The sequence below is a fragment of the Melospiza georgiana genome, chromosome 1 (genome assembly GCF_028018845.1).
Source record: "Melospiza georgiana isolate bMelGeo1 chromosome 1, bMelGeo1.pri, whole genome shotgun sequence".
NCBI lineage: Eukaryota > Metazoa > Chordata > Aves > Passeriformes > Passerellidae > Melospiza > Melospiza georgiana.
In genome coordinates this window covers 5,075,090-5,096,130 of record NC_080430.1, presented here as the reverse complement: position 1 = coordinate 5,096,130, position 21,041 = coordinate 5,075,090, and the positions used below count along the sequence as shown (strand labels likewise).

The window sequence follows — 21,041 nt, the reverse complement described above, 5'->3', positions numbered from 1 at the left end:
GAAGGGACCTCACTCTATCAAACTGCAGCTGATTACTTAACTAAATACAAGGCAGTTTCCTCTCCAACAAACAAAGGCAGGCACTGCACTTGATCTCCAGGGCTTTCTCCTGGCAGCTTTGCTTTGGAGAAATGATGTGAAGACCCTGCAGTGGAGGAAGGAGCAGTGATTTCAAACCCTCCAAGTGGAGCAAGCTTTTAATAATAGTTGTTTTCAAACCACAAGCTAAATTCCAGTCTAAACCACACCAGCAGGTTTTCCTAAGTGATCCCGTGTGCTACCCTGTATCTCCACCCCGTCACTGAGCCATTTCAAATTCAGCTCTGAGGTCACTTTGAAGTCAAGTAGCTGAAGGCCCAGTTTTAACAGGTGAATTCTGGTTCTCACAGGGTGTTTACTGAAACCAGCTTTCACTCTGCAAACACACTTCTCATCCCAGCAGCCTGCCTCTCCACAGAAACTCTGTGCTGCTCTCTAACTTCCTTCACTGAAAATAGCCCCCAGATTTTAAGCTCCAGGAAACAAGAAAAGAGTTTATCTCCAAGACAAGTTTTTTTCTTCTTACACATTTCTTCTAAGTTTATGATTTTTTTTTAGTGTATAAATTGAAAGCCATTAACCCTCTCTGTAACAAATTAATTGCTACCTCCTTCCAATCTAATATAAAAATCAATGCTTGAGAAATAATTATAACAAGATCTTGATTAGCACATACCTGAACCATTTAATAATCAGCCCTTGCTCTGCTCTGGTTTCCAATAATGCTGTCTTAATACCTCTTTGTCTTTACAGGAGCCAGTGAAAGACACTTCACATGCCTGCACCTCTTTTCACCCTGGGAAAGTCACAGCTTCTGAGGACAGAAAGGTTTTCTCACCAGCCTCTTCTGTGCAGGGTAAATCTCCATCATAAAGCATTTTCTAAGCAGCTGACCAGCACAGGGATGAGAATGTGTTTCAGAGCTTTTTCCCTGGTTCTTCCAAGTGCAAAATGAGCCTGGTGGAAGCAGCCAGACCCTGCTGGACAAGTGGATACATCTGGCCTGACTCTTCTGCAGCTAGCTGAGGAAGGGTGGCCAAGGACTTAAATACACTGTGTGTGTTTAACACCATTTTGACATTTTAATATTCAACAAAACTCTTCTAGAAAAAACTCAGTCTGCTCATTACCCCTGACACACCCTCAGAAGGAGATTGAAGTGCCCAGGGACACATTGGACTTGTCTGCTGCAACAGCAAGTGGCAGGGAGGGCTGGCCATGGCAGGGCTGAGCACAGAAAGCAGTTCTGGAGGTGCTCCCATGGATATTCTCTCAGCTGGGAGTGTTTGGTCCCAATTTACAGCTGGCAAACTTTGAAGAAATCAAATAAAACTTCTTTTGTAATGTTACAGTAAGAGGAGTTCTCTTAAAAGGCAATGAGAAGAGAAACTCTAGGAATAGAAAGATAGGATTGGATAAGATTTCATTCATTTCTTGCCATCTGGGAATAAAATTTGTGAGGGAATACTGTTCTTATCCTTAAAACTGGCCAATATCTACTGGAACCAGCAAAGCAGAGGGCAGGCAAGGTTTATGGTTCACATTAGCAGATTCTAGTGACATGAGTTTACAATAATGGTCTAATAGTTCAGTGTAACAGTGACTCATGGCTTATTACTGTGGTGATAGGAATGTAAAGAGATCTCATTTGAAAAAAATATATTTGGATAGTTCACATCCTTTCCTCCCTACTCACGAATTCCTGTGCCATTGACTGCTAGCTGCTAAAAATAGGATCCTTTTTGTGTATCTAAAGGAAAACCTGGAATCAGAGACAGTGGGAGGGCACCAAGGTCCTTGCACACAGGGCCTTCAGGAAATATTTGTACTGAAAGCCCTCTGAGAGTGCAGGAATGTTTTTAAAAGATGGGAACAATCTAAGAAGGCATCTTAGAAAGAAGAAGGAGAGGAATTAATGAATCACAGCAGTTCCCAGCTCTGGTATTTTGCACCACAGGGGTGGGAGGTACAGGACCAAGCTGCAGCTTTGTCTTGGAGAAGCTGTTCCACTTCAGCAGCAGGAAAGTCCAGGGAACAGCCCAGGAACAGCCCTGTATGCTGAGGAGGAGCCACAAGAGGAGACTCACTGGGAGTCATTTGAAGTTGTACAAGTCCCTTAAGGACAGCAGCAGGAAAGAGGATCTGGGAAGACATGAGGAAGGTATCTGCAAACAAAATGGATTATCACCACCACCCCTTCAAAAAAAGAAAAAAACCCACGTGGCACCTCAGAAACAAACTGCTGAAGTGTGAAATCATGCAGCAGGGAAAGCTGTCACAGAGAATCAGAAATTTATTTAATAGACACAAATTGACTGCTGCATGATTTGTGCAGAGTGCTGCTTGCTGAGAGGGAGAGAGATCCACAGCTCTGGAGAGCTGAGCAGAGGCAACACCAGGCAAAAGGTGTGGAAAGGAAAAATAAAGCAAAAATGTTGTCGTTGGTAATTGTACGTGTACTGAATGCTTCCTCTTCAGCAGGGAACAATTAAAATCGATGGCAGGATGCAAGGTAACAAAAGGAAATGACTGATCAATATGCATGTCTTGGAGCTGAAGACAAGCCCTTCTGCCAAGAGCAGCATGCTGATGAGGGAGATTCTGAGAGGGAAGCTGAAAAACTTCCACTCCTGATGCTCAAAAACACAACACAGCTGAGCAGATGCCAGGTGCAGTGCTAGCAGAGGTGAAGGCACCAAGGAGTCTAGAGAATAACTGGTAGGAAAAGCAGGGAATATTAATTTGAAGACTAAATAGATTTAAAGTAAAAAATGTGATGCTTGTCTTCTTTGCCTTTCTAAAGATCTCAAAAGGCCTTTACATTGTGGTCTTTACATACCTGTGCAAGGTATTGGAGATACTGAGACTGATATTGTAAGGCCAATGTCCAGTTTATTCCTTGGCTCAAAGCACTTGAAATCTCATTTCCCAGTATATTTCACTGGGTGGGTCTCTGTTAAGTGCTACCAAAAATCAAACACTAAATCTTTCATGATTCAGTAGTTTTAAATCTGTCACCCAGATTTCTGAATACTTTTGAAAATGTTGCTGTAAAGCTGACTGCAGGGTCTGCCATGGCCCCACAGTGGGACAGGGAAAAGGATGTGGAACTCCAGATTTGCTTTCCCAGTTTTTCCCCTCCTGAGTGGTATTTGTTCCTGAGGCCTCAGAAATGGCACATGAACAGTTAAACACCTCAGGTCTTGCAGCTCATACATCTCATTCTGCTGACACAGCTGAAGATCAGAGCCAGAAAAATGCTGCAAAAACTTTGTGAAAGTTCACTTCATGGTAACCCCACATTTGCCTGAACACATTCCCCATGAATTCCTGACCAGCACCCTAAACAGTGGATAAAAACCCATTTTATCACCTCGTGACTTTGATTTCATTCAGAAACCATAGAAAATTGCAGCATTGAGCCTCCACGTTCTCACTGGGCTTGAAGCAGGGGTTCTCCTCAAGATCCTGCATCTTGTCCCCCACTGCCTGCTCTGCAGAGCCCTGCTGCTCTCTTGGCACAGGTGGATAAGCAGCCACTCCCCTGAGGAGCCAGCAGGAGCCAGTGCATCTTTCCCTGGAGGCTGGCACCCAGCCAGACACTGCTTTACTCTTTCCTTGTGGGAATGCATGGAAGGACTGAGAGCTGTGCAAAATCTGTCTGCTCAGGGATGGTTTGGATGTTGAGGAAATGCTGGCATGTTCCTCCCAGTGCCTCTGTGCTCCCAGCCATCTGCCACCTGCCTCCTCACTGGGGGTTCTCTGTGTTTGCTGGGAAGGGGAGGCTTGGAAGCACAGGATGGAACAGCTGTGCTGTCCTTGGGCTCAGCTGGACACACTGCACGTTGTCCTGCTCTCCAAGGCACTGGGAAAGTGCAGGAAAAAGTTCCAAGCAACCTTTTGTAGGGAGCCATAGTTAAGTGTTTCATGGACAGTACAGCTCATTCTGTCCTTCCAGTCCAGCCCCAAAAAAACCCACCCTAAGCAAGACTGGGAATTGGGGAAATGGGAATCAAAACCCCTCCAGTGGCTGTGAGGCAGGAGGAACGCTGGGACGGCGGTCACAAGGGTTTTGCAGGTGGAGAGAGAGGTGAGAATGTTGACCTCATGTTCAGAAGGCTTGATTTATTATTTTATGATATATATACTACATTATAACTGTACTAAAAAGAAATAGAAAGAGAAGTTCTCAGAAGGCTAGCTAAGCTAAGAACAAAAAAGAATGAATAACAAAGATCTGTCTCTTGGCAGAGAGCAAGACCCAGCTCTGCTGTGAGTAGTCAGTAAATCCAAACATCTACAAGAGACTAATCATGGATCCACCTGCTGCATTCCACAGCAGCAGATAACCATTGTTTACACTTTGTTGCTGAACTTCTCAGCTTCAACAGGAAAAATCCTAACGAAAGGATTTTAATGAAAAGATATCCGTGACAAAACTCCATGAGCAGCTGGTACAGCCTTCATGCTCTGAACTGCAGGGATGCACCCCCTGCCTTTGTAGAAACCATCTACCCAGCTGAGATGGAAGGATCAAGATGGGCAAGGACAGCCCCAACCTCTGCCATGGCATGAGCAGCTGTATCAGTGGGATCAGGGTGAGGAAAAGGCAGTGCTAAGCTGGCTTCTGCTGCAGAACAGAAAATGCATTGTTAGTAAATCAGACTTTGGAACTGCTTAAGATTTAAACACAGCTTCAATTAATTAACCTTTCACAGCACAGCACAGCCCCAGAGTGAATACAACACTATTCAGTCCCCTGACTGCAGATTTTGTTGCAAAATAAACAAGTTTTTCCAGGGCTGGGCTTGATAGTGCTGATCAAGAGGTTGGGTTGGGTTCAAAGTCATCTCAAAGTCCTAGTGGGGATACAAAAATGGCTGTAACACCTAGAGAAAATTACCTTTAGTGAAATATTTGTACACAGCACATGTTGTAAAGCCCCAAATGGGGTGACAGAGGTGCTCTTTTTAATAAATTCTATGAGAATGTTTCCCAGAAGTGTGAACCTTGTGGGGTTTGTTTTTTATTGCCTTATTAAAATCTGTTTCCAGGATGCTCAAGCAACATTTTTCCTGCTATTTTTTATGCATAATTACTCTTTCTTCCCTATGCTAATTTTATTCCTGTAAATGTGCCCTCTGGACCAAGCAGTGCCTCCCCCATGGTAACACAACCAATTTCACATTGGTGAAAATGAAGGATGGAATTTGATCCATCGAGGTCAATATTTGACCTCTCAGCCTTTCTTCCTGAAGCTGAGAACATTCTGCAGCAGTTTCACCAGGTAAATGCTGTCCTGCAGGAAATGAGGAAATGGCACCAAAGTAAAACAGAGGACTGGGAATATTTCTTCAGCACAAAGGGAATGACAGCTGGGAAAGAGCTGCTGCTGCTGGACCCTTCAAACCCCCCTGAACCAGAGCTCAGGCTCAAATACAGGCAAGGATCATGAACTGCTCCAAAGCACAGAGCAGGGCAGGGTGTGAAGCTGCCCTGGGAGTGATGGGATACCAGCACTGCCAGGGAATGGGACCCTCCTGGCAGGCTGCTCTTGCCAGCAGCTTCCATCTAGAATAATCCATCCAGGGATGGTTTCCATATGTTCATAGCAGCCATAGCAGGGACACAACTTCAGTGGTTTTGTAGGGAACGTGGCCCTGCAAGTGCTGAGGGTGTGGCCCCTCCCATGGGGAAAAGCAGCTCAGCCTCAGCCTCCAGGAATTCCTTCCAACCAACACTTCCATGATGCATGATCCTTCTTCTTTTCCTGTGGCAGGGCCTTGGCCTGACAGCTGCTGGGGGTCTGAGTTACTTCCCTGCCTTGGACTGACTGCAAGCCAAAGGAAATAAAACTGGCAGAATCCCCCAGATAGATCACTGCACTGCCATAATCCCTGCTGGGGCCTCCAGGAAGGGTGTGGAGCAGGAGCAGCACCCCAACAGAGCCCTGGCTCCATCCCCTCCAGCCTGATGGGCACCAGGGCTGAAGAAATCCAGGATGGCAACACAGATCACAAAACAAAAAACGAGACCTGGAGAGGAACCACATGTCTGAAATACAACTCCTTGATACATTTTCCTCCTGGCATGACATAACTCTATATCTCTCTCTCCCAGGCACACCCAACCACCCCCTCTGATGCTCTGATGAAGTTACTTAGCCAAAACATGAAAATAAAGAACTATCCCATGTCTTTCCTTCCTTAAACTTCATTTTGAGACACAGTTTTGTTCTTCAATGCCCACAAAGCAGATTCCGCCTGCTGGGTTTTCATTCTTTATTTTAAAATGTTTTCACAAGTAGCAAAAGTTTGGATTTTTGAGGAGAAAAACAGAAATATTGTCTATTTTCAGAATGCCTATAAACACAGATGCTTTCCCCCTTTGTATCAGGACACAAAATTATAAATATATATATATATGTCTGTATATAAAAATAAATGAGATTCAACTAAGACAATTTCAGTGAGGGACAAAGACAAAATAAAAGAACCCTTGTAACATCACAATTTTAAAAATCCCTTTCTTAAAGGTGTCCAAAAATTTTGACCTTCCACTGAACATGAAAGAGGGGGAGGAGCACCCAAAATGCCACTGAAATGGGCAAAAGGTTCACAACAACTGCATTTTGTATCATTCACAATGTCACACTTGAAGTTACTGTGACAATGCAGATATGAAAGTGTCAGAAGTGCATAAACTCTGGGGTTTACATAGAAGAGGACACATATTTAAAGCATATTTTATATTTTAAGGCTGTTACCTCACTTTACCCCCAAATAATTATTTTAGCCTGTAACATAAATAGTTACTTGCAAGACCTTCCCAGCATCCAAGCCAAGCAGAGAGAAAAGCCAGGGCACCACAAGCAGGGTGCTAACAAGATCCCAACATCTTTCACCACTAACTGGAATATTGCATTTATCTATTTGAAGTCAAAAAATTTAGAAATCCAGCTCCTCTGTTTGCTTTCCCTTATAGAACCAGCACTTTCCCTGCGGGGTGATCACCAAACCATTTATTACAAACAGTGGATTATTTTCCTCTCACATGCAACACACCAAGTCCCAAACCATCAGGACTCTACAGACACTGCATGAGGGTAAAGCTGCTAAAATTCTCACTGTTTTTGGTATACCTGCTCAGAAGAGGGAGCAAGGGGAAGAGGAGGAGAACCCACCTGTGTTTTTTCCATGTCAGTGCCCTGCTGGCCCATCCCAGCTATGCCACCATCATATTTTCTGAAAAATCCTCTTTGCCCTGGATTTTTCTCTTGAGAAGCTGAGAAGCCTCAGAAAAGAATGAAAACGAGAATTATCTGATTGCTTTGGAAGATGGTCTGGAAATCGTTTACCAAAACAGGTGAATGTTTGATTGGTTCCATGTGAATTGTTTTGAATTAATGACCAATCACCATCAGCTGTGTCAGACTCTGAGGAGTCACTCACGAGTTTTTATTATTGTTCTTGTTGAGCCTTCTGATGTATCCTTTCTCTATTTCTTTAGTATAGTTTCAGTATAGCATTCTTTAATATATATATATTCTTTAATATATTAATATACTTAATATATTAAATAATCTTTAATATATTAAATAATAAATCAGCTTTTTGAGAACACGGAGTCAGATTCTCATCTCTCCCCTGGTCCTGGGGCCCTCACAAACACCTCACCCGCAGTCCCTGCAGGGAGCAGCGTGGGCCATGGCCTCCCTCTAGCGTCCAGCACGGGCTCCTCTGCCCCGGCTCCCCTGGAGGAGCCACCCGAGCCCTTCCAGCTCTCCGGGCAGGAGCAATCTGCTTCGGTCCTGCGAGTAATGACCCATAATTGATGTTTATAGGCTCTCCGGAGTATGAGAATTCACTGAGCCCCCGGGGATCAAGCAGCCTCCTGAACCTCTTCTGTAATTAACATTTAACGATTATGCAGAAAGCCAGAGGCAAGCAGCTGTCTCCACTTCTGCAGGAGAGGCCCCAGGGCAATCAGAAACCCCTCATCAGCTTAACTTTCCTCCTCCCGTGCCCACAGACTTCTCACCTGTTCTAGCAAGACAGGAAGGTGCAAATGTCACCTTGGCACGATGGCAGCAGTTACTTTTGTAGAAGAAACACCCAGCTCCTGAGTCTATCCAAAAATGGCTCCTGATGCCAACATGATGTGCATGAATGAGGAACCAGCAGCAGCACCTGGACAGGATTTGGCAGCATCCCTGCCAAGGGATCATTTACTGACAGGGAGTGTGAGGGAGAGACAGGAGCCCATTTCTGTCTCAGCCCTGGTAATGCTTTAAAACAAAGCTAAAATTGAAAAAATAAAATCACATCCAGATGCAACCTTAAAAATGTAAACTAGTAAAACATTAAGCTGTAAAATCAACATTAGTCAGTGGCTGAAGTAAAGAACAAAGGGGCAGAGTTCAAGCAACTGCAGACACATAAGCGAGATTCCTCTCTTCCCCAATTTAAAAAGTCAATATTTACTGTAAATCTGTTTAATTCACCAATGGATTGCTTTAAACACTCCTTTGGGTAGAACTCCTGACCTCCACCCTGGAGCACTGATGAGATCCACTAGCCACGGGCAGGATTCAAGGCCAAATCTAACAAGCAGAGCAGTCCTGACATTGCTCTGAGCCTTAGTCACAGAAATACAGTAATTATTGTGGCAGTTAATTAAATTAGGCTCCTTCCTAGTAATGTAACATTCACTTCCACATTTTAAACAGCCCAAATGTCAATTTAATACACTCCTTATTCAGTCTTTAGCCCTGTGCTTTTGAGGCATCCCAAAAGCTGCTGTGTTTTGGAAGGTTTTTAAAGGTGAAAGAATTTGAGATCTGGACCCACTGAGGTGCAGACCTTGGTCAAGTCAATGAGCAACAGCAGCCCCTGCTTTGTATAGTAAGACTGTCACTGAAAAGATGTATTTTAAGACTGAATTTCTCCTGAAGGAGAAAATCAAAATTTAGTAAAATCTGGGAATATGAAATGCTGGTAGAAGGTCACTGAATCAAATGTGACCTGAATGGAGACAGACCTGTGCAATATGTGCATAAGCCTTGATGTTAATGTAGCTTTAAAACATTGACAAAACCTGCAGTTTGAGGCTCTGAGGTCTTGCTAATTCTTACAACAGAGTCTTCCTGTATCAGATTAGATGTGTATTTTTATGAAAGTGCTTACTCCACAAATGCTGGATGCTGCTGCTCAGTGACTTAACCTGGAACACCAACACAGTTGTTTTATTTCCCCTCAGAGTTCTAAGAAGTGCTGGAGAGAGTTCTTTGTTCCCAGTCACAGGCTCCAAGCAAGGATCCAGGTCCTGAAGTGGTGGAAGGCCCCGTGTCAAGCACAGCCCTGGTCCAAAGGCACAGCCAGGACAGGTTACAGAGCACCCAGCTCTCAGGACTCTGCATCAGGGCAGCATGAGGGATTTTGCCAGTCTGGTCCAGAACCATTTTTTGGTGCAAGGATTGGTGTAGTCACAAATGGTAATGAACCGTAAGATACTCGGGAACTCGTTCTTCATGGACTTGTACTTGACTGGAATCAGCCGCTTGTGCCGAGCACCTGAAAGGGACATCCCAGAGAGAGTCACACAGAGAGGTGACACAGAGAGGGGGACACAGAGAGGACACACAGAGAGGGGGACACACAGAGAGGGGGACACACAGAGAGGGGGACACACAGAGAGGGGGACACAGAGAGGTCACACAGAGGGGTCACACAGAGATGGGGACACACAGAGAGGGGGACACACAGAGAGGGGGACACACAGAGAGGGGGACACACAGAGAGGGGGACACACAGAGAGGGGGACACACAGAGAGGGTCACACAGAGAGGTCACACAGAGAGGGTCACACAGAGAGGTCACACAGAGAGGGGGACACACAGAGAGGGGGTCACACAGAGAGGGGGTCACACAGAGAGGGGGTCACACAGAGGGGGACACACAGAGGGGGACACACAGAGGGGGACACACAGAGAGGGGCACACAGAGCCACAGGCAGAGCCCACATCCATTCCCTCCCCATCACAGCACACACATCACAAAATCCAGCTTTGCTCCTGACTGTGGCATGCCATGAACTCTCTGCTCTTGGTCAATCCCCAAATCCCCAGCCCTGGAAATAGCAGTAACTACTCACCATAGAGTTAGCCCTTGTGGGGGGAAAAACAGACTCCCCCTGGACTTCTGTGTCACAACTTCCCCTGGTTTCTCCTTCCCCTGTCCCCTCACTGGCTTAGCATCCCTGGAAGCCACCCCCTTCCCCTGGTGGCCAGTCCCCTCTGCCCAGCCCTTAGCTCTGCCTCCCACCCCTTCCCCTTCTTAAGCTGCCTGCTCCACCTGGTTCTTCCTCTTTCTCTCCAGGTTCCCCTTCAGCTGCATGAGACTGCTGAAATAAAACCTTGCAAAAGAGCCTTTCTTGCATTGTGGTGAGTGTTGAGTGCAGGTTTGACTGTGTTGCCTGAATGTTAACTCAACTTGCTTTTCACCAGGAGAGGTTTGTTGGGGACAAGAAATAGGCAGCAGCACCTACCATTCTAACACCAGCATTTTTACCTGACTGATTATATTGCAACCAGCTCTCACTCTGGAGAGCAAGTCTCTGACTCCTGATTTATTCAAGCTGCAGATGTTCCCCAAGGAATCCCCCTGCTAACATGGACTGCTGGTTTTGAGACACCACGAGGTGAGAGCACCCTCCCTGCTGCTTGAAGGAGCAGCTCTTCTACAGAGGAGTTTTGTCCTTGTAGCTCTCCACAGGGACACCTGCCACCACTTGCACTGAGACAGGGATGAGGCAAATAACCAACATTTCATAACTGCAGCAGATGCTGAGTAATCTATGGGGCTCCCAAAACCTGCCACCAAACCCTTCTGTGCATCACTAACACCCCACACAAACAGGAATGCTGTGACTTCTCTAAGCCTGTACTTCCACCTGTGTTCCCACTGGCAGAGCTCAGGGCATTCCACACAGATGGAGCTTCTTTTCCTGTTCTAATGGAAGGTGTGATGCCCACAAAAAACTGCTGAAGAACTAAAAGGACTTTTCTACATATCTTGATGACTGGGGGCTGATACAAAGTCCTGGGAGTGTTCACTGGATTAACTGATATCATATGAAATTAGTGTGTCAAGGAAGAGGAAGTGAATTCCTGTCTCTGCCACCAGCTTCTGGCCTAACCTCTGGCATGTCCTTTATAATATCATGTCAGATGCCTCATCTAGAAGAGAGACTTTATATCCAGATACTCTTCCACATATCCTCCATACTATTAGGGTATTTTCTACATATCCTCCATACTATTAGGATATTTTCTACATATCCTCCATACTATTAGGATATTTTCTATATATCCTCCATACTATTAGGATATTTTCTATATATCCTCCATACTATTAGGATATTTTCTATATATCCTCCATACTATCAGGGTATTTTCTACATATCCTCCATACTATTAGGATATTTTCTATATATCCTCCATACTATTAGGATATTTTCTACATATCCTCCATACTATTAGGATATTTTCTACATATCCTCCATACTATTAGGCTGGGCTGCACTTACTCCCCAGCAACACAGGCAACTGTAGAACGACTCCTGGCTAGAAAACAGCAATCACAACAGACCTGGCAGAAGTAAATTGGTGGCTTTTCAATTCAGAACAAAATATGTAAAAAATTTCCCAACCTAAGTTGAACATTCATTCCATATTTTGTTTACCTATCCACTATACTCAAGGATCCCTACAAGAATCATAAAATGGAATGGGTTGAGTTGGAAGAGGCCCTGAAGATCATCCAGTTCCAACCCCCCTGCTATGGGCAGGGACACCTTCTAGACCAGGTTACTCAGAGCCCCACCCAGCCTGGCCTTGAAATCTGCTTGTTCATTACCTGTCACCTAATTCCCAGCTTTACTCACATCCTGGATTTATTATACTACTTTTTCTGTGGATCTGGAAGCCCTTCACAAGCCTGACATGCAGCTCTGACATTTCTGGAGCAAGCAGCATTATCCCACTGACAGCTGGAGCAGTGCAGCACAGGCAGCTTCTTGCTTGCAGCCACATGAAGAAGGTCAAGAGCAGGGCAAGGGACCCAGCCCAAGCCCCTGCTTGCACAACCAAATTATGAAGCCCCTGTTAGTTCTAGTGGTACAGTGCCCACTGACCTCAGCTGAAGGTTTAGATGTCATTGTAATAAAAAGGATAATGTGCAATTGTAAATGGGATATTTCTATGATCTTACCTGGGGAAAGACTAAGAGCAAATTTGGTCTGGAAATCACATTCTTCGCTTTCCAGGTAATCATCAGAAACGACAACCACCATCCTCCGACACCTGCAGATTAAGCAGGGGAGAACACAAATAAAATGTCAAATGGGATGGTTTTCATTCCCACAAACAGAAGCATTCCCACACACAGAGCAGAAACCACTGCTCTGAAGTGCTCCAGTGGAGAAGGACCTGGCTGTGTTCCAGCAGGAATTAACTGCAGAGCAGGAACGGCTGACAGACACATAGTGATGTTACACAGAAAAACTTGATTACAGACACACACTCATGTACCAAAAAATGAGGAACAGTGAAGTCCAGTCTGGACTTCACTGTGCAACCTTTATGTGATCCTGTGTCTATAAATGACACACAAGGCAAAGAAAAGCAATTGAACCTAAGTAGCATCACCACAGTGGCACCTCCCTCATGAGCACAATGAAGGGACACACTGGGGAAAGCCTGAGTCGTCCTTCCTGAGCCAAGAGCATAAAGCAAAGCCCATTAAGACATTCTGGTAGATTTCTGCTGTTTCACTGGCACCACGCTGCAGACATCCCTGTGAAATGAATGTGATGTTCCACTGCACTCACAGCTGGCCCCAACAGCCACGGTTCACTTACCTCCTCTCTATGAGTTCTCCACTGATGGAATACACACAGGCTCCTGGCAAGACGTCCCGATCAAATACACAGAGCTTCAGTTTGAACTCTGTTTGCTCCAGCTCCCTGATCATCTCCTGGACAAACTGGAGGTCTTTCTGACAGTAGCAGATGAAGGCATCAAATATCTCTGTTCCACTCCCTGAAACCATTAAAAAATGTAGCTGTCATCTTCTACTATAAATGAAGTTCACTCCTGCAGTGAACTTCCAAGAGCTCCCACAGACTTTAACTCAGAGAATCAGGAGTCTGACAGAAAAGCTCTGGCCACACTCTAAAGGTAATTTAGCCTTTTATTAGGTGAGCTGCCCTTCAGCCCAGACTCCTGCCCTTAACAGAGCAGCCAGGAGGTAACACACACTCATCAGTGCCCTGGCTGCTTTCACTGGCCAGGCTGTTCACACACACCCACATTGCCTGGCAGGGGTCAGGGAAAGGAGCTGAGGTGCAGACAGGCAAAATCTGAGGAGGCAGCAACATCCAGCTATGGGAATCTGAGTGGAGCTGGAGGGAGCAGAGGACCCCAGGGGATGCAACTCAGAGCCCTGACACTCTGGGATTTCATTGACAGTTTCACATCTATAATATCCTTGTGGTCTGGGTCCTTTTTCCCTAGTTCAGGTCACAGAGATTCAAACTTCCCAAGCAAAACAGCATTCAGCAATGTCCTGCCATCTGCTGTCCATGGAGCTGTGGGGTGAGCTTTGAAATTTGGAACCTGTCATTCTTATGGCTGATGTCAAACCTGGGTACCTGCAGTCATTTCCTAATGGGCCTGTTTTCCAATTACATTAATGGCTGGCAGCTCTTGTTTATTTAGCAGTTATCCAAATATTAAAGTGCTGCATTTGAAGGGCAATGTTTCTCATAATTAAGTGCCTTAGTACTGCTGGATAGTTTCCAATTGTGTTATTTTTTTTCCATATCAATGTCACTACAGATAAATTCAATTTTTTATGCCAGTTAAAGCCTACCACAGTGAAAAAATAGGTCAGGCTCTAAAAGCTGCTGAGGAAAGTATCAACCCAGCAGGCAGATTCAGCCCAAGAAGCAACCAGTGAAGCAGAAGGGGGATGTCTGCCAGGTCAGGCAAACTGAGGGTACTGCTGCAGGGGCATGCTGCTAACTTGGGGGTCACATCAGGCAAAGCTGCCATGTACAAACCCCAGAATATTGGTCTGGGGACATTTGGGGATGGTTGGTGATGTCCACACATGCAGCAAAGGTGGCCAGCACACACATGTGCACACACCTGGCTGCACATGCAGGGCTGCACACACACAGAACACATTTCCTCTCTCCACCCACTGCACACCTACTTCAAACCCACTTCCTTTTCATTCAAGGTGGTTCCACCTGCCCAAGACAGTGCAGGGAAATCACCTCTGACACCCTTCCCCCTGGGCTCCAACCCCTTGAGCTTTCAGCAGCTGCTGCTCTGGGCCAGGCTGGGCTAAGGGACACATTTCTGTGAAGTCCCCTGCCATGTGTGTCCAGTGGCTCTGTGCCAGCCTGCTCCTGTGTGAAGTGTTTCCCAGGGTTGCTTCCCCTCTCTGTTCTTAGAAACAGGAAAAATGAAGAAAGCATTCTGGCCTGGGGTATGAAAACTTGTGGGAACTATGAAAGCAAACAGGTTTTCTGCACTTCCCATGGGGAAGGTGACTCCAACAGGGGGTGTGAGGCAGCAGTGGAAGCAGGGGCTCTTACCATAAGGATCATCCCTGGTGGTGATGCCCATCAGCTCTGATGTCTTTGGCACACTGCTGTCCACTGCTGGCACTTGGAGGGGCTGGTTGGCCTCTTCCTGCTTCCTCTGCAAGTACTTCTTACAGTCCTCCTCTGCAAAAACACACAGCCAGGGCAGAGCTCCTGTGACCTGGGTTTGCACTGCTGGAGTTCATAAAGCAGGAATAGCTATTTCAGGGATCAGGGATGCTACAGGGAAACCCCCTGTCTGGTTTTTTCAATATGTAAAATTTCTCTCACCTCTTTTTGAATGTCTTGATGCTGCCTCCACCACCTCCTCTAGCAATTAATTCCTGAAAATCACTCTTGATATTTTAAGAAGTACTTTCTTTTGCTTGTTTTATTCTTCCTCCTCCCCTTAGCTCCACTATGTCCCAGTACACCTTTAATACCAGGAATAAGGTACAGAGCAGGTCCCAACTCTGCTATCTGCTCTCATTGTTCTGCATTTTGGAATATTTGAAATCACAAAATAGCTGGGGATGTTTTCATGGTGTCAGTCTTTCTGTCCATGTAAAAAAGCCATAAGACAAGACAAAATGGCCTCAAGCTGCACCAGGGGAGGTTTAGATTGGATATTAGGGAACAATTCTTCACTGAAGGGTGGTCAAGCACTGGAACAGACTGCCCAGGGCTATGGTGGAGTCAGCATCCCTGGAGGGATCCAAAAGATGTGCAGATGTGGCCCTTGGGGACAGGGCTTAGAGGTGGCCTTGGCAGTGCTGGGTTCATGATCCTGCAGGTCTTTTGTGACTTTAGCAATTCTCTGCAGACACACAAGAGCAGATTCACACCCCAGCCTTTGCCAGCCAGGACAACTGCAGGTGGCAATGGCTGTTCACACTCACCACACACAGCAGGACCAGGTGAAATTTGAAGGAGCCCCTGAAGCAGCTTTTATGTTGTGCTACAGCAACAGGGATCCTCTTATCCCAAGCAGAGTAGAAAAAGAAACCCACCCTGAGATAACTGAAGGGCAAAGAGCTGTCACAGTCACTGCTGTGAACTGCCCAGTCAGGTCAGTGGTGGGCACAGATCTATTATAAACAGACATGGTTTAAAAATAAATCATAAATCAAAATGTGAAGCCTTTGGAGAACCAAGAAACTCTGCAGCCTCTGCTACTCTGTAATTACAGAAGAACTGAAAGTAAAAGGAGATTTGAAAAAAGGAATTGTGAAAAGGATGAAGCTCCCTAGAGACTCTACCTTTACTTAAGATTAAAAAAACCCCAACAAGTGTTAATCAGTACTGACCAGCTGGCACAGGTGACTGTGCAAGAGCAGAGTAAAGGATCCCTTGGAAGGGCAGGATGCTGGTGAGAGCCCAGTGAATTCTCCTGGAACACAGCCTGGCACAAGCAGGTCTGCAGGAGCCCCAGCCTGAGCCCCACCCCCTGCTTCTGTCTCAGCTTTGCATCTTGTTACTGGATTATCTCCAATCTAATAAGGCTCAGATCTGGTCAAAGCTTTTCCTGAGGCTGAGGCATTCCCAATCTGCCTTTCTCCTCCCCTCAGCCTCCCCAGTCCTGCAGAGGGGAGAATCAGCCACATTCCTTACCAGCCACAAGGTTCAGATTTCACATCTCTCCTCACTAAAGCCACAACTCAGATCCCCTGTTGGTGAGGTGTGTCAGCTAAATCAGTATCTTTGAAATCATGATTGAAGTCACTTTGTAATTGCCAACAGCTTCAGCAGTCTCAGAGGAAGGACTGGCACACAGCCACCACCCTAAGTGTGCCTTGATTCCCCTGGGAGCCAGTTTCACAATCCAAAACACTGCTGAATAGGCAAGAAGAGGCAGTTATTTAACAGCATTGCATAGTGCTCAATACAGAAATGTTCATTTCAGTGGATTTGCTCCAAGTGTTCTCTCCTTGCCTCTGATTTGGGGTGGATCAGTCCCCAGCTGGAAAGAGCACCTGATTGCACAGGTTAATGAGAGTGAACAAGGATCAGGGATGCTTTGGGACCATCAAGTGAAACTCCTCCAAGCTGTGCTCCTCCACCAAGCACCTAACTAGGCTTTACATTCCTCTGGCAGTCAAACAAATTCCTGAGAAACTGGAAAAAAACAGAATAGAAACATGAAATCTAAAGCACAAAATCAGTAGCACGATGAGAACACAGAGAAAACAGACCCAGTAACCGTCAGGCAGGAAAGGAGCACTTTTGTAACAGGTCAGGGAAGAAACAAAAATCACTGAGTTTCAGCAGGAAAGAGCACAAATGTATCAAAGCAAAAAGCTTCACCTCCCTGAAGATGATTCTACAGAGAAATAAACTGCTGAGGATGATCAGAGCTAGGGCAGAGCTGCTGGGACATCAATACTGATATTTTCTGATTCTGAGCTGGATCCCACTGAAGAAGTTCCAGTGGTACACAAAGATGCCCCTGGCATCAGGAAATACTGTGCACAAGAGTACATGAAACCCTTTCCCTTTCCCTTTCTTTCCCTTTCCCTTTTCTTTCCCTTTTCCTTTCCTTTCCCTTTCCCTTTTCTTTCCCCTTTCCCTTTTCTTTCCCCTTTCCCTTTTCTTTCCCCTTTCCCTTTTCTTTCCCCTTTCCCTTTTCTTTCCCCTTTCCCTTTCCTTTCCTTTCCTTTCCTTTCCTTTCCTTTCCTTTCCTTTCCTTTCCTTTCCTTTCCTTTCCCTTTCCCTTTCCCTTTCCCTTTCCCTTTCCCTTTCCCTTCCCCTTTCCCTTTCCCTTTCCTTCTCCAAGAGCTCTCATCACCAGCACCAGGTCACAGGCTCTCAGTGCAGCCCTCAGGCAAAAATCATAGAAGAGGAACAGTCACACTGGTCAGGCTGAAGATCCACCAGCCCCAAGCCTCATCCTGTCTCAAGCACTGCACAGAACCAGATGTCCAGGGGAGAACATAAGAATAAAATAAACTTACAGAGATATTTCCCTAAAATTTATCTTTTAGATATAATCTACAAATCTGTTTTCATAATCTCTCTTTTGGACTATTCACAGTTAAGGAATTTCCTGAGCCACAGAGAGTGTTTTTGTTGAACAGCCCTTAGTGGGCCCCTCTTCCAAGAATTTATCTGTCCCTTCTTATCAGCCAGAACCAGCCTGGGTGGTCCCAAGGTTTTTGGAAGCTCCCCCAGATTTGCTAGGAATCTCTGATAAGCAGATCACAAATTACACTGATGCTTTTGTCTTTCCCAAAACCTGGCCTTCAGGCTGTGATCTAAAGTAGGAAGAACAGGACCAAAGGGAAGTGTTCCATCACCTCTTGGTCAGGCTCTCTACAGAGATGGATTTCTACATCTTCCTTTACCTCCGTGAGTAACAGGAAGTGAGATTTAATACTTCCTCCTTGCTAACTCAGTAAGCTCTGTTATACAACACAGGCCTTCAGGGAATTCTCTGGCTTTGGAAATCCTTCAGCAAAAAATTTCCCCTTCTGATGACAGCTGGGTTCCCTCTGAATTTCTCTGACCACAAGGAATACAAAGAGCCCAAAAAGAAGAAGTTAGAAGAACAGCACAAGGGCCTTCATTCTTCTCATTGACCTGTCTCAATTTTTTCAGCTTGCATGGATTTTTTTTCCTTGACATTATCCAGGTCCACACATCCCTCATCTCCCCCAACAAACATCTTCCTATCACACTACATCCACACATGATAATTTTCACACTGTCTCCTGGCTAACCTGGCTAAGAGCATCTTTGGCACAGAGAAACTTTTGAACTGAAGGTTTGGGATAAGCCAGGGCTCCAGGTTATTTTGCAGGGCTCATGGTTAGGATAAACACAGCACACATCTCTCCTGGAAGGCAGGTGAGACTTCTGAGAATCACAGAATGATTTGGGTTGGAAGGGACCTCACAGGACATCTCATCCCAACCTCTGCCATGGGCAGGGACACCTTCCACTAGCCCAGGTTGTTCAGAGCCACATCCAACCTGGCCTTGGACGCTTACAGGGACTCAGGGACAGCCACAGCTTCGCTGGGCAACCTGTGCCAGGGCCTCACCATCCTCACAGGGAAGATTTTCTTCCCAATATCTAATCTAAATCTCTTTTCGTTTAAAACCATTCTCCCTTATCCTATAACCATTCACGAACAAGTCCCTCTCTCCCCTTTTAGGTGCTGGAAGGGGCTCTAAGGTCTCCCTGGAGCCTTCTCTGGCTCAGGCTGAACACCCCCAGCTCTCTCAGCCTGTCTCCATGGCACAGGTGCTCCAGCCTCCGGAGCATCCCACAAACAAACACGATGTCACTCCATAATCTGGAAAGGGCTTTCCTTCTCTTTTTTTTTTCTCCGTAACTTCACCTCCGCGGCCAGAGCAACAAAGACGAACACAAACAGGAAAGACCAACGCAAAGAGCAAAGACCAACACGAAGAGCATCCCTTCCCTCCCGAGGCATCAAGGAGGGCAGGCTCCGGGATTCCCCGGGCTCTCCCCCCGCTCCCAGCTCCTCACCCACGCTGCCGGCCAGGTCCGTCAGGACATCGTCGCGCCCCAAGCGGCGCAGCACGTCGAGGAGCTGCCCCACGGTGGCCCCGCCGGGGCAGCGTGCCGGCCATTCCTCCAGCAGCGCGGCCGTGGGGTCGGGCAGCCCCTCAAGCCGCCGGATCTCCAGGAAGCTGCAGCCCAGCGCCTCCGCCAGCGCCGTCCAGTCCGCGGCCGCGGCCGCCCGCGGGTTGAGGTAGAGGCCGAGGCGGCGGCGCACGCCGTAGTTCAGCGCTACCATGGGCACGGCGTGCGGGTCCAGCGGCGGGACGGGGCTGGCAACGGGGCTGGGGCTGGCAGCGGGGTCCGACGGGGACGTGGCCATGGCCATGCTGCGCTCCCAAGTTCCCCTTCCCGGTACTTTCGCTTCCCGGCTCGCCCCGCCTCTCCACCGCCCCCACGGGGCTCTCTCTGCCCGCCCTCCCTCCCGGTGCGAGGCTCTTTGTGCCCGCCCTGCCTCCCTCACGGTGCGGGGCTCACTCCGTCCGCCCGCCCTCCCTGACGGTGTGGGGCTCTCGCTGCCCGCCCTCCCTGATGGTGCGGAGCTCACTCTGTCCGCCCGCCCTCCCTGACGGTGCGGGGCTCACTCTCTGCCCGCCCTCACGGTCCGGGGCTCCCTCTCTGCCCTCCCGCCCTCACGGTGCGGAGCCGGACGGGTCGGTATCGGGACCGTGTGGGAGCAGGAGCAGGGCAGTGATGGTTCCCCTGTGCTCCACACACCTCGAGTGCTGTGCCCGGCTCTGGGCTCAAGTCAGGAGGGGCATTCAGGGAGTGGAGAGGGTCCAGAGAAGGAATGGAGTTAGGGAATGGTCTGAAGGACATATCCTATACAGACTGGCCAAGGGAGCTGGGGGTGTTTAATCTGGAGAAAAGAATGCCATTGGGGATACGTTATCACCCTCTAAAACTCCCTCCTCACAGGACATTGTAGGCAGGTGTGGGCTGGCCTCTTCTCCCAGGTAATAAATGACAGGGCAGGATGACAGTCTTAAACTGTGCTGGATAAGTTCAGGCTGGACATCAGGAATATTTTTTTCACAGAAAGGATGATTACATTGGAAGGGGTTTCCCCAGAGAGGTGGTGGAATCACCATCCCTGGAGCTGTTAAGGAAAAAGACTGGATGTGGCAATCAGTTGAGATGGTGATGCTGGGTCACAGGTTGGACTCCATGATCTCAGAGGAGTTTTCCAAAAAACTGATTGTGTGGTTCTCCTGCTGGGCTTTGTCCAAACGTAGTGCCCTGCCCTCTGGAGTGGCCTGGACAGGGATCTGTGCTGTGTGAGACACTTATGCCAGGGAGAACAATGCTGTCACTAAAGCTGTTTCACACCATTCCACCCCAAATCACCTTGGCTACATTCTTGCCCTCCTGCCCAGGCCTCAAATACAACAAATATATAATTGTTAATGTGGCCCTGACAGGGCTTATGTTCAAAATCACTTGGTTTTTCTGCTTTTGGCACAACAACGTGCTCATGTATTCAATGTCTGTTTATTTCTCAACCAGACCTGAACCCATCAACCCAGAGCATTCAGAGATTTTACAGTATTGCAGTTATTCTTTACAGAACAGGCCCAGTGGATCTCTAGTAGCAATAAATCCAGAACCATGTCCCATCTTTGGTGGTCAAAGTGTTCAGATCTGGGCTCCCCTCAGATGACAATGGTCCATGACAGCACAAATATGGCCATCTCCAAATTCCCAAACTCTTCCAGCAAGTACAACATTCTGCATAAAAATAAAATCCTAAAACCGGTTAAGGATCCATTTCAAACTGGTTTTGATGTCAAGTACAAAACAGAATTCTTGGCTATGAACTGAACATT

General features: G+C 46.9%; 1 protein-coding gene across 1 annotated transcript; it reads right to left on the bottom strand.

The window, feature by feature from the left end:
• Positions 1-9,456: 9,456 nt before the first annotated feature.
• MYD88 (MYD88 innate immune signal transduction adaptor) lies at positions 9,457-19,537 on the bottom strand. Its single transcript, XM_058034941.1, has 5 exons — positions 19,183-19,537; positions 14,704-14,835; positions 12,958-13,138; positions 12,309-12,400; positions 9,457-9,611 (listed from the first exon to the last, which is right to left on the bottom strand). The coding sequence occupies exons 1-5, from the start codon at positions 19,535-19,537 to the stop codon at positions 9,457-9,459; spliced, it is 915 nt and encodes a 304-aa protein (XP_057890924.1).
• Between the last annotated feature and the right edge of the window lie 1,504 nt (positions 19,538-21,041).

What these genes read in the sequence shown, in the direction of transcription:
- MYD88 (XM_058034941.1), bottom strand. Translation starts at nt 19,537, where the DNA reads ATGGCCACGTCCCCGTCGGACCCCGCTGCCAGCCCCAGCCCCGTTGCC. An exon ending in GGACCTGGCCGGCAGCGTGG is followed by an intron (nt 14,836 to 19,182) that starts GTGAGGAGCTGG and finishes GTGTTTTTGCAG; the next exon opens with AGGAGGACTGTAAGAAGTAC. An exon ending in TGCTCTTAGTCTTTCCCCAG is followed by an intron (nt 9,612 to 12,308) that starts GTAAGATCATAG and finishes TGTCCCTTTCAG; the next exon opens with GTGCTCGGCACAAGCGGCTG.